At 44.3% G+C, this 13,922-nt stretch overlaps 1 protein-coding gene across 3 annotated transcripts in view; it reads right to left on the bottom strand.

Annotated features, from left to right (window-relative positions):
* Window positions 1–361: 361 nt before the first annotated feature.
* Window positions 362–13,922, bottom strand: part of LOC106565341 (SLIT-ROBO Rho GTPase-activating protein 3) — a 76,694-nt gene continuing 63,133 nt past the window's right edge. The window contains exons 11-21 of one of the 3 annotated variants that reach the window (XM_014132336.2): window positions 13,823–13,850; window positions 12,237–12,339; window positions 9,843–9,903; window positions 9,442–9,519; window positions 8,755–8,889; window positions 8,465–8,570; window positions 6,000–6,227; window positions 5,499–5,753; window positions 3,863–4,036; window positions 3,280–3,595; window positions 362–2,309 (exon numbers count right to left, since the gene is read on the bottom strand). In XM_014132336.2, coding sequence (XP_013987811.1) covers window positions 1,818–2,309; window positions 3,280–3,595; window positions 3,863–4,036; window positions 5,499–5,753; window positions 6,000–6,227; window positions 8,465–8,570; window positions 8,755–8,889; window positions 9,442–9,519; window positions 9,843–9,903; window positions 12,237–12,339; window positions 13,823–13,850 — 1,976 coding nt within the window. In that variant the 3' untranslated portion in view covers window positions 362–1,817. Of the gene's footprint in view, window positions 2,310–3,279; window positions 3,596–3,862; window positions 4,037–5,498; window positions 5,754–5,999; window positions 6,228–8,464; window positions 8,571–8,754; window positions 8,890–9,441; window positions 9,520–9,842; window positions 9,904–11,237; window positions 11,269–12,236; window positions 12,340–13,822; window positions 13,851–13,922 lie in introns of those variants that run through there. The other 2 variants (XM_014132337.2, XR_006758029.1) reach the window with 2 other exon arrangements.

Genomic DNA, 13,922 nt, shown 5'->3' with positions numbered 1-13,922 from the left:
ACTGATAAGTGGATGCACTTTGCATTCTGGCTACTTTGAGAAAAACAACTTAGTTGTGCCTGTTGTTCACGCACGTATCTGCCTTCTCATTGGCCGAATGTTTCCACCTGATCTCACCTGCCTTCCATCATTGAGGGCATGTATTTCTATTTTATTGCGGTCAGTGAAATATTTTGTCAATACATCAGATAATCTTTGCCCACACTAAAGTGGAAGTGTTGTTTCTATCTTCAACACTAAGTGGCACAACAAACTAAATTACCAATCTGACTCTGCTGTATTGTAAAACATGTGTATTTGCAACTTTTCACCACCAGGGGTCAGTGTGGTATAATTTCAACAAAAGAGTACCAAAAGACCATTTCAGATACAGATTCCCCACATTTATTTTCTTGTTCTGTTAATGCCTGTGCAAGGTTAAGAGTTACAAAATCTACTTACTATATAATGATTATATATATATCCTGTTTCTATCATACCATGTTATTCATACATACAGGTAGTTTTCAACTTTATGCATATTATTTTCCATTTGAAATGTATCTATAACACTTTTAACATGTGTTTTGCTGATTAATGATCCCTCATATAATACATACAGGAACACGTACCACCAAGCAAGCAAGTCCATCTATATACTGTACAAGTCCAAAGTAGGCCTACAAGAAAACAGTGGTAAGTGTGCAATCTACTTCACCAAGTAAGAGATCCGGTCCACATGTAACAGCACAACTAACCTTGTCACATACACTGATGCTCTTTTGTCTTCATACACATAACTGTATCAATATACTATACATACAGTATGCAGGATCAACTAGTTCAGGCTCACGGAGAATGACCAAATCAGTGCATTATTCTCTTTAGCAGACTGGTTCGGGTCATGACAAGGTGTTTGCTCTTTTCTTGAGGTACCACTCTCAAACTGGAGAGAGAAAGAAAGAGACAGTGAGAGAAAAAGAGGGAGAAAGCGAGACAGAGAGAGATAGAGAGAGACAGAGAAAAAGAGAGAACGAGAGACAGAGACGGACAGAGAAAGGGAGAAAGACAGATTGTAATAAGTATTCCTATCTGCAGAGTAATAAATGCTAGTCTCAGACTCCCAGCTCACAAACACCAAGCTTCCACTTGAGAGGGTTTGTTATTCTGAAAAACAAACCACAGATATCTCTCTATGGCTAGAACAGTAAACAAAGAGTTATCCAGTGCATCCCTTTGATCAGGTTTGTTCTGTGGCAGTTATGTGCCACATGGGGAGAGTAGAAACATCCTTTATAATGATTAGCATAGTAGGGTTCATGTTTCTGCTGAGTGATTCATAATCTCCACCGACAAGCACAAAGTCAATACTGGTGGATGTTCAGCTGTCAATAAATCAATTAATCAGCCCTCATCCTAATGTTGAATCCAACCTCCTAGTAGTTAGTGGTCGATATTGTTCCCACAGAGACAAGGCCTCAATGTGTTTCTTTTGTCACAGCCAGCGGAAATGAAGAAGACGCTGCCGGTTTGGAGAAAAGTTAGTCTCAGACCGTTTTTTTTTTTTTTTTTTTACAGATATCCACACATTATACTATGAGTATGGACGAACAAGGAGTTACAGAATATAGATATGCCTTCAATAGCAGGATATTCAGAAACACGAACCCCCCCAAAACATTTAGCCAGTTATTTTCCAGGCTCAGCATTTTAGCCTTCTAGAACAGCCATGCGTGGATGCACAGTGTCCTATATAGGGCTATGCTGCAGCCTGCTCAGTCAGTTCATACTACAGTTCCTGGGCTCTGTCTGGGCCTGCCGCAGCCTGCTCAGCCAGGCTACATGTTACCCTGTTTGTCTGAGGACGAGGAGGAAGTGGAGGGGGACGGGGATGGTGCCTTGGGGAACACCCTGTCTGTGGGGGTGATAGAGGCTGGACTACCCATGCCTGAGGAGCTGGAACTACTGGACCTGTGCTGCCCCTGTCCATGGCCATGTCCCGGGTGGATGGGGGCAGGCCGGAGGGGTCTGATCGGCGGTGGCCTCATGGGGGCGATGGGCCTCCGTGCAGTCGGTTTGAAGGTGCTCATGGTCTCGGAGGACGAGGAACAGCTGCTACGGCGTAGGGCAGCGTCAGGGTCCCGGATGGCCATGGTGTTAGTGTGGAGGGGGCTGCCGGGGGGCTCAGAGGGTGGTCCGGAGGAGGAGGGTTGCTGCTGCTTCAGGGGCTCCAAGGTGTCCAGGACCACATCGGGAGCGTGCTTAGCCACGTTCTGACGCTCCAGCTCACGTAGCTCATGCAGGGCGGTGTTCATGGTCTTTTCTATGTCCTGTAACACACACAGTTTCACTTAATACTGATATTAATCCTGTGTCTTATTTCCTGCAACATCTTGCCTGTCCATCGTAGTCAATGATGACAATACTCTCCTACACAGAGTATTAGACACCATAAAAAAAAAAAGAATGGCCCATTCAGACATCTGCTCTGACCTATTGTTAATTCTCAAATGAAACACTGACGTACCAACTCTTCAGAATAAAAACTAAACGGTTTTCTTGTTGAAAGCAGGGATAAATGGACAAATTAACACCTCACAAACGGTTCCAATATTCTCTCACTAATGAAGCACACAAAGGGAGCCATATTTAAATGTGGAGATAGCAGCAGCTAACAGACTGAACAGTAATTAGGAAATGAGAAACACGGGTCAAAGAATGAGCCTCTCTCTCTCTCAGATATCCTTCCCGCTGCTGCCTTTGACTTTGTTCCTCTGTGTCCTGCCTAGGATCCATAGAATTTACTGGACACATTCTGAGAATACATCTCTCGCCCTCGCTCTCTCAATCTCTTTCTCCCTGTCTGTCTGTCTCTCTCTCCCTAAGAGTCTGTATGCCTCTCTCTGTCTCTGAACCACAGACAGGAGAATATCCTCATTAGCTTTCCACTGAACAACTCTAAACCTGGCTGCCTTGGCAGGAAATAGGTCAAATGAAAAGAACAGCCGCTATGTATTATGAATAATAAAGGGCCGTTTGGTCTTGCCTGACTTCACCCACTGAATCAGTTGCTTTTAGCTAGCTACCGTTATATTTGTTAAATTGTCAAGTCTTTATTGCAGTGATTAGAGTCTCACTTCTGCATACCCTGACAAAGGCCCTTTAGCCAAAACTCTGGTTAAATAAATCCACAAGCAAGGAGCAACATTCTTTCTTCAATAGGTTAGTTTATCATCCGTTGGTCAGCACCTCGCCTTTTGGCTGTTGTGAGTTCTTTATTGCTTTACGTCATAGACTCACCTCTGCCAGGGCCTCGGCCTCCAGTGATTTGTGGTCACCAAGGCTACCATGGCGGGTCGAGCCGGTGGATGGTCTGAGGACGGAGCCATCAGGGAAGCACTTCCTGTCTGGGTGGTTGATACTTCCTGTGCTGCCGAACGTGCTGAGATGGTGTTTCTCTGGACTGTCCATGCGGCCCCTGCTGACGGACATCTTGTGAGGGCTGCAGGGGCGAGGTATGACCCTAGGGGGCATGTCCATACCTCTGGTGGGGCTGTGGGTGTCGGCTGTGCTCCTGCGGTGGGGGATAGCTGCACCATCTGAACGAACCCTCACCCTGTTGAGCCACAACACACAGAGCAGACAGACTGTCAGGACAACATCATAGCAACGACAGGACTGGACAGGGTGTAGGTATGGTGCAGATATAAAATATAGTTCATTCAATAAAACAACACTAAATTAACCATTATTATATAGACTCCTCATGGAGGGAAAACATTTAATCCTGCATGTGTCAGGAAAACCTGTATTAATCTGCATTTCTTCAGATTCTGTGAACGGTGAGCATGAATCAACCAAGTCAAATGTAATGTGTAGCTACCTTCCCAAAGCAGCTCCATAGCGGTGTTCAGGGGTATGCTGTGTGTGTTCGCAGGGGGAGCTGCGGTCATGGTCTTGGTTCCTGGATGAGGTCCTGTCTCTGTCCTCCTGGTGCGGTCCACTACTGGCTTCACTCTCAGCCTTCCCACTCAGACTGTCTGAGAATGCATCGTCCCTGAGGTAAAGGAGAGACAGAGAGGAGGACGCAGGGTTTATTCAAATGATCAGGAATTTGCTGGACACCCTTACACCAAAGACTATCCTCAACTAACATTTCAACAAACACAATAAAAGGTCCTTCAGAATCATAATCTAACTCATAATGAAATGTCAATGTCATCTGCTGCCAGATGACTTCAAGGCATCATTAACAAGCACAACACCCATTCCCTGGTTGCCCTGGGCCCCCTTGTGACGTGAATCGATAGGCCTAAGGATCAGCTGGAGATGAGTGTGTATGCATCTCAAATGGCACCCTATTCTTTTTATACTGCACTACTTTTGACCAGGGCTCTGAACAGAAGTAGTGCACTAAAAAGGCAATAGGTTGCAATTTGGGACACATCCTGTTTCTTCTCCCTAATTAGGGTTTAATTATGCCGTCTCACAGTGATGGATGGTGATTGGCTGTCGGGCAGAGTTCTGGAAGGATAAATGACCAGTTACAGAGTGACCTTAACGTTCCATCTTTGTCATGAGTAGGTGTTGCCTCCGGTGAATGAGGAGAGGCTCTTATACTTATTATAAAAACAAAAAACTGTTTTAAATGAGAAGTAGGCATTGGTCTGATTCCAATTGGTCAGACCAGCGTTGAATAGTCCTTAGCACGGGTACTTCCCGTTTGAGTTTCTGCTTATAGGAAGGGAGGAGCAAAATGAAGTCGTGGTCCGATTTGCCAAAAGAAGGGCAGGGGAGGGCCTTGTATGCATTCCGGAAGTTGGAGTAACAGTGCTCTAGTGTTTTAGCAGCATGGGTACTACAGTCGATATGCTGATAGAATTTAGGCAGCCTTTTCTTCAAATTTGCTTTGTTAAAATCAATAAATGCAGCCTCGGGATATATGTTTTACATAAAGTCCAGTGAAGTTCTTTGAGGGCCGTCGTGGTATCGGTTTGAGGGGGGATATACAAGGCTGTGACTATAATCTAAAATAATTATCTTGGGAGATAATACGTTCGGCATTTGATCGGGAGGTATTCTAGGTCGGGTGAACAAAAGGACTTGAGTTCCTGTATGTTATCACAATTACACCATGAGTCATTCATCATGAAACATACACCCCGCCCTTCTTCTTCCCGGAGAGATGTTTATTCCTGTTGGCCCGATGAACTGAGAATCCAGATTGCTGGACGACTCAGACAGTATATCCCGACTCCGACAGTAACAGACTAATACCCTTTGGGCACAGTTCATCTGTTAACTGTTATTGACCAAATACAGCTGGTGGATGGGACAGTGCACATGGACTCACATAACCTGGAGGACCATAGTGTCCTGGTGCAAAGTCTGTCTCTAGTCGACTCAGAAGTACAATATATGTTTTTATCCTAAACAAAACCGTGTAGCATTTGAGTAGTTGGAAGCATTCGAGCACTTACATAGAAATGTGACATCTGAAGTGCTCATTCTGTACTTACATGTCCTGCACCACGATGTACTGATGTGGGATGAGTCCATCCACTCCGTTGTGTCGTCCCTCCCACCAGTCATCAGAGGCTCTCAGGTACAACAGCAGGGATGCCCCCTTCTTAAAGGAAAGCTCTCTGGGAGTACGCCCCACGTAGTCGAACTTAGCAATGGCCTCGATTTGCTCCAGTTCGTCATCACTGGTGGGAGGTCCTGTACCATTGTCCACTTCATCAATGGCACCTGGCTCACTATGGGGACTGTCACTGAATGGTGTGGGAGAGAGATGGAGAAAAAAATGCATACATTCATTGATTGATTAATAGATTTGGATAATGATAAAGAACGACACAGTGTAGTGCTTTGGGCTAAACTACATCAACAAGAGGGTCAAGTCATTTGAAATGCAGAACTGGATCCAGTGACCTTACGGCCTTTTCTCCATTGGTTATTCTCCATCCTCTCTCCCATCCAATCAGAACCAAGGCGCATAATAATATGACATCACTAACCAGTACTCCTCTCCTCCAGCCATGCACTTCTCATAGACTGGTCCGTCCAGCTCACGGTGACTCGGGAAGATGACCTCGTTGTGGATGATGATGGTCTTAATGACCTCATTAACGTGTGTCTGGCAGGCCACAGGATCATGGTCATCAGGTATGGGCATCAGAGTCGGGCCGAAGCAGGTAGCCAGGTTATAGGGATCCATCATGTTCTCATCACTGTATTGGGATAGACTGGAGAGAAACAATGGGGAATTAACAAACAAAACAATTATCCATAATACAGTATGGGTATAATTATTGGGTTTGTTCATAAACACTGAACACTTTGACAGAATTTTTTTTATACGGTTTATCTTCATTTTTCCCCATTTAATGAGGAGGACAACCCTCCTCTTTCTCCCTGAATGAGCCACCTCTGAACACCATCTTTCCTATTGGATTTCTCCATAAACATTTAACATTATTATGGTGATCAAATCACATGTTATTTCTCACATGCACCGAATACAACAGGTTACACCTTACAGTGAAATGCTTACTTACAAGCCCTTAACCAACAATATAGTTTCAAGAAAATACCCCCCAAAAAAGTAAGAGATAAAAATAACAAATAATTAAAGAGCAGCAGTAAAGTAACAATAGCGGGGCTATATACAGGGGGTACAGAGTCAATGTGCGGGGGCACCGGTGTCGAGGTAATATGTACATGTAGGTAGAGTTATTAAAGTAACTATGCATAGATAATAGCAGCAGCGTAGAGGGGGGGGGCAATGCAAATAGTCTGGGTAGCCATTTCATTAGATGTTCAGGAGTCTTATGGCTTGGGGGTAGAAGCTGTTTAGAAGCCTCTTGGACCTAGACTTGGCACTCCGGTACCACTTGCCATGCGGTAAGAGGTCTTGGATGGCAGGAAGCTTGGCCCCTGTGATGTACTGGGCCATACGCACTACCCTCTGTAGTGCTTCGCAGTTGGAGGCTGAGCTGTTGCAATACCAGGCAGTGATGCAAGCTGTCCGGATGCTCTCGAATGGTGCAGCTGCAAAACCATTTCAGGATCTGAGGACCCATGCCAAATCTTTTCAGTCTCCTGAGGGGATCCTGGGTTGAGGATCAGCGTGGCGGATGTGTTGTTACCTACCCTTACCACCTGGGGGAGGCCCCGTCAGGAAGTCCAGGATCCAGTTGCAGAGGGAGGTGTTTAGTCCCAGGGTCCTTAGCTTAGTGATGAGCTTTGAGGGCACTATGGTGTAGAATGCTGAGCTGTAGTCAATGAATAGCGTTCTCACATAGGTGCTCCTTTTGTCCAGGTGTGAAAGGGCAGTGTGGAGTGCAATAGAGATTGCATCATCTGTGGATCTGTTGGGGCGGTATTCAAATTGGAGTGGGTCTAGGGTTTCTGGGATAATGGTGTTGATCTGAGCCATAACCAGCCTTTCAAAGCACTTCATGGCTACAGACGTGAGTGCTACAGGTCGGTAGTCATTTAGGCAGGTTACCTTAGTGTTCTTGGGCACAGGGACTATGGTGGTCTGCTTGAAACATGTTGGTATTACAGACTTGGACAGGGAGAGGTTGAAAATGTCAGTGAAGACACTTGCCAGTTGGTCAGCGCATGCTCGGAGTACACGTCCTGGTAATCCGTCTGGCCTTGCAGCCTTGTGAATATTGACCTGTTTAAAGGTCTTACTCACATCAACTGCGGAGAACGTGATCACAGTCATCCGGAACAGCTGATGCTCTCATGCATGTTTCAGTGTTACTTGTCTCGAAGCGAGCATAGAAGTAATTTAGCTTGTCTGGTAGGCTTGTGTCACATCAGGCGAGCAAAACCTCAAGACTTCCTTAGATATCGTGCACCAGTTGTTGTTTACAAATATACATAGGCCGCTGCCCCGTGTCTTACCAGAGGCTGCTGTTCTATCCTGCCGATACAGTGTATAACCCGCCAGCTGTATGTTATTAATGTTGTCGTTCAGCCACGACTCGGTGAAACATAAGATAGTACACTTTTTAATGTCCCGTTGGTAGGATATACGTGCTTTCAGCTCGTCCCATTCATTTTTCAGCGATTGAACGTTGGCTAACAGTACGGATGGCAAAGGCAGATTAGTCACTCGTCGTCCGATCCTCACAAGGCACCCCGATCTCTTTCTGCAAAATCTCTGTGTCTTTCTCCAGGATGAGGGCCTGTTCGGGTGTTTGGAGTATATACTTCTCGTCTGACTCATTAAAGAAAAATGATGCGTCCAATTCGAGAAGAGTTATCGCTGTTCTGATGTCCAGAAGCTCTTTTCAGTCATAAGAGACGGTAGCAGCATGTACAAAATAAGTTACAAACAATGCGAAGAAACTAACAAAATAGCACGGATGGTTAAAAGCCAATTAAACGGCAGCCATCCTCTCTGGCTCCATCACCGTTGTAACTTATTGGTTGATATATAGATTTAGTAACTGATATATGTACTTACTGGTTGAGGAATGCAAACAGGTATCTCATGACGATGATGACGGGGCGAGAAAGAGTTACAACGATCTGCTGAAGGTGATGAGCTCTCTCTGCACCAGAGTCTAGTTCTGAGAGAAACAGGGAGAGGGGCATATCTACTTTATATAGTAAACATATTTACTATATCAATCCAAACAGTTATTAATAATACATTTTTATCTCGCATCCGCCCCAGTGGAGTACACTTGTCCAGTCCTTACTGATGGTTGCTATGAGGTCATTGTACATTAGCAGTACAGTAGTAATACTTACTGATGGTAGACATGAGGTCGAGGAAGCGTTCTTTGGGGAACAGTGGGGTCTCCAACCCCCTGAAGTACAGCTTCAGAACCCCTGCCACCGCCATGATGTCATGGTCACTCTGGTCATCCACCAATGGGTCCTCACCTAGAGGCATCACACAAGCTGTCAACCATTCAGTCACACTACTGTAAGCTTGCTGGATATTCAACTGGGAATTTTTTATCTATATAACCCAAGTCATGCTTGTGTGAAAAGTTCATCTGCTTAGTAAACTGAATGTTTTGTTAAAGAAATGCATTATTAAGCTTGTAAAAACACTGTCAGCCGTCATGTAATACAATATAACACCTCATTAACTAGTCTTTAGGAAAATGTCTTGGCTTTCTCTATAGATAGATATTAGATAGTCCATGACAAACATTAGCTAGCCAACAAAAAGAACAAAGATATATTTGTAAATTTGTTAGTACAGTATTTTCACCCAACTAGCATTTCTGTTAAGAATGTGGTAGCTACTGCTGCTATATGTCTAAAATAGCTTTTCATGTCCGTTACAGTGTCATACATGACATATGTGCTGTCTATGTATCCATCTGCACTTTACAGTCCTAGAGGGAAGGGCTGTTGCATTCTGAGGCAGACTAAACGCAATTAAAAAAACAATCAAGCAGGATATGGGGCCTCGCTCGGACCGACCTCTCTCAAATGAATTTTTTATATCGTTGACTTCGACCTGTGAGCCGGGAATCCTGAATATGCCCTGCTGCTGAAGGCCTGTTGGAGCAGAGAAACCCAAGTCAGCACTTAGATGGAAACAAATCTGGCAACACAGACGCATACAGAGACACAAAGACAGAGACACACACAAACAACTAAACGGAAACATTTATATTCACAAAAAAAGTGTAATATGTCCATAGCCCAAACAACCATTAGAAACATAATCTCAGTCTGTCCACTACATGCTAGTTTCCATATTCAAAATTCCAAGATGAGAAACTACATCACAGAAATACAAAATGGAGGTTTTACTGTAGCATATTCAACTCTACGGACTACATACAGTATCTATCAATTCATTACTGTGTTCCTCTTACCATATAGATTGATGTAGCGGACACAGCTATCAACCACCACTGGTATGGCCTGCCCTGAGTCCTAACAGAGAGGCATAGAGGGGTGTAGAGAGAGGTAAGGTGACTCTCCACAGGTTATGAGCGTGTACACAGCACATTAATACATTCATTATCTGACTGTGCACAGAGAATGACTAATGCACAATGAGCGTACAAAACATTAAGAACACCTTCCTTGTATTGAGTTGGACCCCCCCCCCACCCCTTGCCCTCAGAACAGCCTCAATTCGTTAGGACGGGTAGGGGTGCGTTGTGTCAAATTGGCTGGATACGGGAAACTGTTGAGCGTTAAAAACCCAGCAGCGTTCCAGTTCTTGACACAAACCTGTGTGCCTGGCATGTACTACCATACCCCATTCAAAGGGGGGTCCATCACAATCCATGTCTCAATTATCTCAAGGTTTAAAAATCTTTCTTTAACCTTTCTCCTCAACTTCATCTCGACTGATCGAAGTGGATTTAACAAGTGACATCAATATGGGATCATAGCCTTTACCTAGATTCACCTGGTCAGTCTGTAATGGAAAGAGAAGGTGTTCTTAATGTTTTGTACACTCCGTGTGTAATCATGCCAAATATAAGTATATCAACTGAATAAAAATCGATAGTCTATCATATAATACGACTGACTATGTGTTCTATTTAAGTATGTGTAAAAGGAGTTCATTAACTGCATGAACAATTACCAGGGATAAGTACATTATCATATAACCATTGCATAAGGTCATTTCCATAATTTAAATATTAGCTGAAAGACTTTCAACTCTCTGAATGAGCATTCATATATGGTCTGCAGAGGGAATAGGAGATTGTGGTGTTCTTCCCATACCCCGTTTCCTCACAAGGTTACCACTATAGTCATATACATACTATATATATATCACATATTAAGTGCCTAGTGAAAGTCTACACACCCCTTGCAGTCTTCAAATTTTGCTGCCTTAAATTTCAATCTAAAAAGGAATTCAATTCGATGTTCTTTTCTACAGCTCTACACCACCTACTCCACATTTTCTAAGTGAAAGAAAATTCTAGAACATTTTCCTAATTATTAAAACCTCTCCTTTTTAGATTTAATTTTAAGGCAGAAAAATGTGAAGACTGTACAAGTTGTGTGTGTAGACTTTCACGAGTGACTGTACATCATTCATTGGTTATCAGATGACAAAGGACAGAGTTACCAGGCAGGCAGAGAGATGTTGGTTAGTTAGTTTACACATTAAACCCAAACCCATTCACCCCTAGCCTGATTCTTAGATCTGTTGATGCCGTCTTGCCAACTCATATCGGCATTGGCAGACAGCACAAACAGATCTGGGACCAGGCTACTCATGTATGTCAGAATACCCAGAATACCTGGCTGCGGGCGCGGGCATTCCGTCTTCCCCTGGAGCAGGCAGAAAACAGTGGCAGCAGCAGGATGAACAGAACAGAGAGGAAGAGAGGCAAGAAGAACCACAACAAGGTTAGAGAAGCACAGGGGAAAAGTGCGTCCAGAGTGAGGTCAGAGGTCAAGCCTGAGAGAAAAGCCCCAGTGCTGTGGAGATGGGGCGAGGTAGAGGACGGGGGAGACCCAAGCTTGGGGAGGCCATGTGGGATGAGGGTGGGTGGCTATGGTGGAGAATAGGGGGGGTTGTAGGACGCTGGGACTGTGGCTCAGTTTTTACAACAATGTTGACTGGGGCAATTCGATTGATTATGACTGAGAATACATCTGAGGAGACGTTAGGAGGCAAGGCCATAGAACCATGAAAGTCTGACACTAACAGCCCCACGGGCCTCCACTGCTGTGGCGTACACACTCTTTCTGTCAGTGTGCTAGTGTTGGATCCTGGCTTACACAGAGGATATATGGCCCTGTGTGTTTATTTTCATAGCCTGACATGCTTAGTGCTGGGCCAAATGGCCCGTCGCCAAAATGTGTTTAACATCTAGAGGCCAGGGTTCAAGTGCTAAAACATGGGCAAGAATGTCAAATGCAAACCTTATATGACCAGAGTCTGTCTACGTTCTGTACTTAAACAACCTCAAAACCCAAGATTTGTAGAATTGAGTACTCTTCTCCAGACCAGAGAGACAAACACTACCTTTCCCAACTGTCAAGCCAAAGGACTGTCCAGTCCGAGAATTCCCTATAGGATTGAATAGAGGGGTCTCGGCATTTAGTCAATTTATTTAGACAGCTGTTGTGCCCAGCACAGGGCTCTGAAGAAAGGGCAAGTCAGTGAGCTGAGCTGAAGTGAGACAGAAAAGCAGTCAAAGACAGGACAGAGAGGTAGAACCCCCAGAACGGTTAGTAAAGACAGCTTACACACAGAGAGACCACATGGGGGCCAAATAAGGGGCAGTCAGTACCTTGATGAAGGCCTCCATATTGCCATTAAAGAGTTTATGATTAAAAATGGAGCGAGGTCTAGGCTTCCGCATTCTCCCGGGTTTAGGGGGAAGAGTGGGGGGCCTGATGGTGAAGGAGGTTAAGGAGGGGGGGGGAAGGGGGGGGGGGGCAGATACACATAACCTATGATAAAACAATACAAGGACTGAAACATGTATTTTACAGTGGGACAATGTTTTTCTAGATATATTCAGTGCCATATATAGAGCCACTGTATGCACTGAGTGTACAAAACATTAGGAACATCTTCCTAATATCGTGATGGACCCCCCCTTTGCCCTCAGAGCAGCCTCAAATCGTCGGGGCAAGAACTCTACAAGGTGTCGAAAGCATTCCACAGGGATGCTGGCCCATGTCGAATCCAATGCTTCCCATAGTTGTGTAAAATAGGCTGGAGGACCATTCTTGATCCACATGGGAAACTGTTGAGCGTGAAAAACCCAGCAACGTTGCAGCGCTTGACACACTCAAACCGGTGCTCCTGGCACCTACTACCATACCCTGTTCAAAGACACTTACATATTTTGTCTTGCCCTTTCACTCTCTGAATGGTACATATACACAATCCATGTCTCAATTGTCTCTTTAACCGGTCTCCTCCCCTTCATCTACACTGATTGAAGTGGATTTAACAGTTGACATCAATAAGAGATCATAGCTTCCACCTGGTCAGTCAATGTAGTGGAAAGAGCAGATGTTCCTAATGTTTTGTACACTCAGTGCATGCATGCATGCATACATGCATACATACATACATACATACATACATACATACATACATACATACATACATACATACATACATACATACATACATACATACATACATACATACATACATACATACATAGCTCTGGATAGCTTTGCATGTCCTATTCTTTCTCCTCTTCTTGCAGTACAAACCATAACATTATTTTAACACACAAGTGCAGTCACAGAGGACATATGCTTACACTATCATCACAACTGTTTCAGCTAAACCCTCAATAACCTGACTAATGACTCTGGGCCACTTATCAAACAAATCAGTTCATAAAAACATGATTACAGTCAAAGCACATGATTAATGACACAGAGAATGACATTTTAAATAGTGTAATAGACATGGGAGCTGAGAGGAGATATCAAATCTTAATGTCTCTTAACTCTGGACTGCTGCGCTACAGTTCATTCTTCTCAACTCACTGATGTAAGACTAAGTCATGTCTGTGCTTAATATACAGCCGTGCTCTGTTTACCAGGTGCCTGTACTATACTGTAGTGGTTAACAAGGCTCCGTATGACCACCGTAGTGACTGATGGGTGACAGATGGTCTTACAGCCAGCTCATCTACCCATAACTGCTTCACTGTACACTCGAGTTTGCTCAGAAGTTGATTCATTAAATCACCAGACAAACATCCCCTCTCCCTATTTGGAATCCCACCCCTGACTTATCAGAGAGCCTCGGGACCAAACTGCTCTTCATTTTAACATGATGTCATCTCTGCCACTTCCAGGAACACAGGAAGTGTTTGACACGCTTTTCTTCCTCCTCTTTTCTTACCTTGTTGTTCCATATTCAGCCCTTTCTCCTAAAAGAAAGGAATGGATAAAGGGAGAGCGGAAGAGAGGGAGCAAGAGAGAGAGAGAAAATGAGTGTGTGT

The sequence above is a fragment of the Salmo salar genome, chromosome ssa12, assembly GCF_905237065.1.
Source record: "Salmo salar chromosome ssa12, Ssal_v3.1, whole genome shotgun sequence".
Classification (NCBI taxonomy): Eukaryota; Metazoa; Chordata; class Actinopteri; order Salmoniformes; family Salmonidae; genus Salmo; species Salmo salar.
Note: the sequence above shows the minus strand (reverse complement) of the source record. Positions and strands in the feature narration are given on the sequence as shown.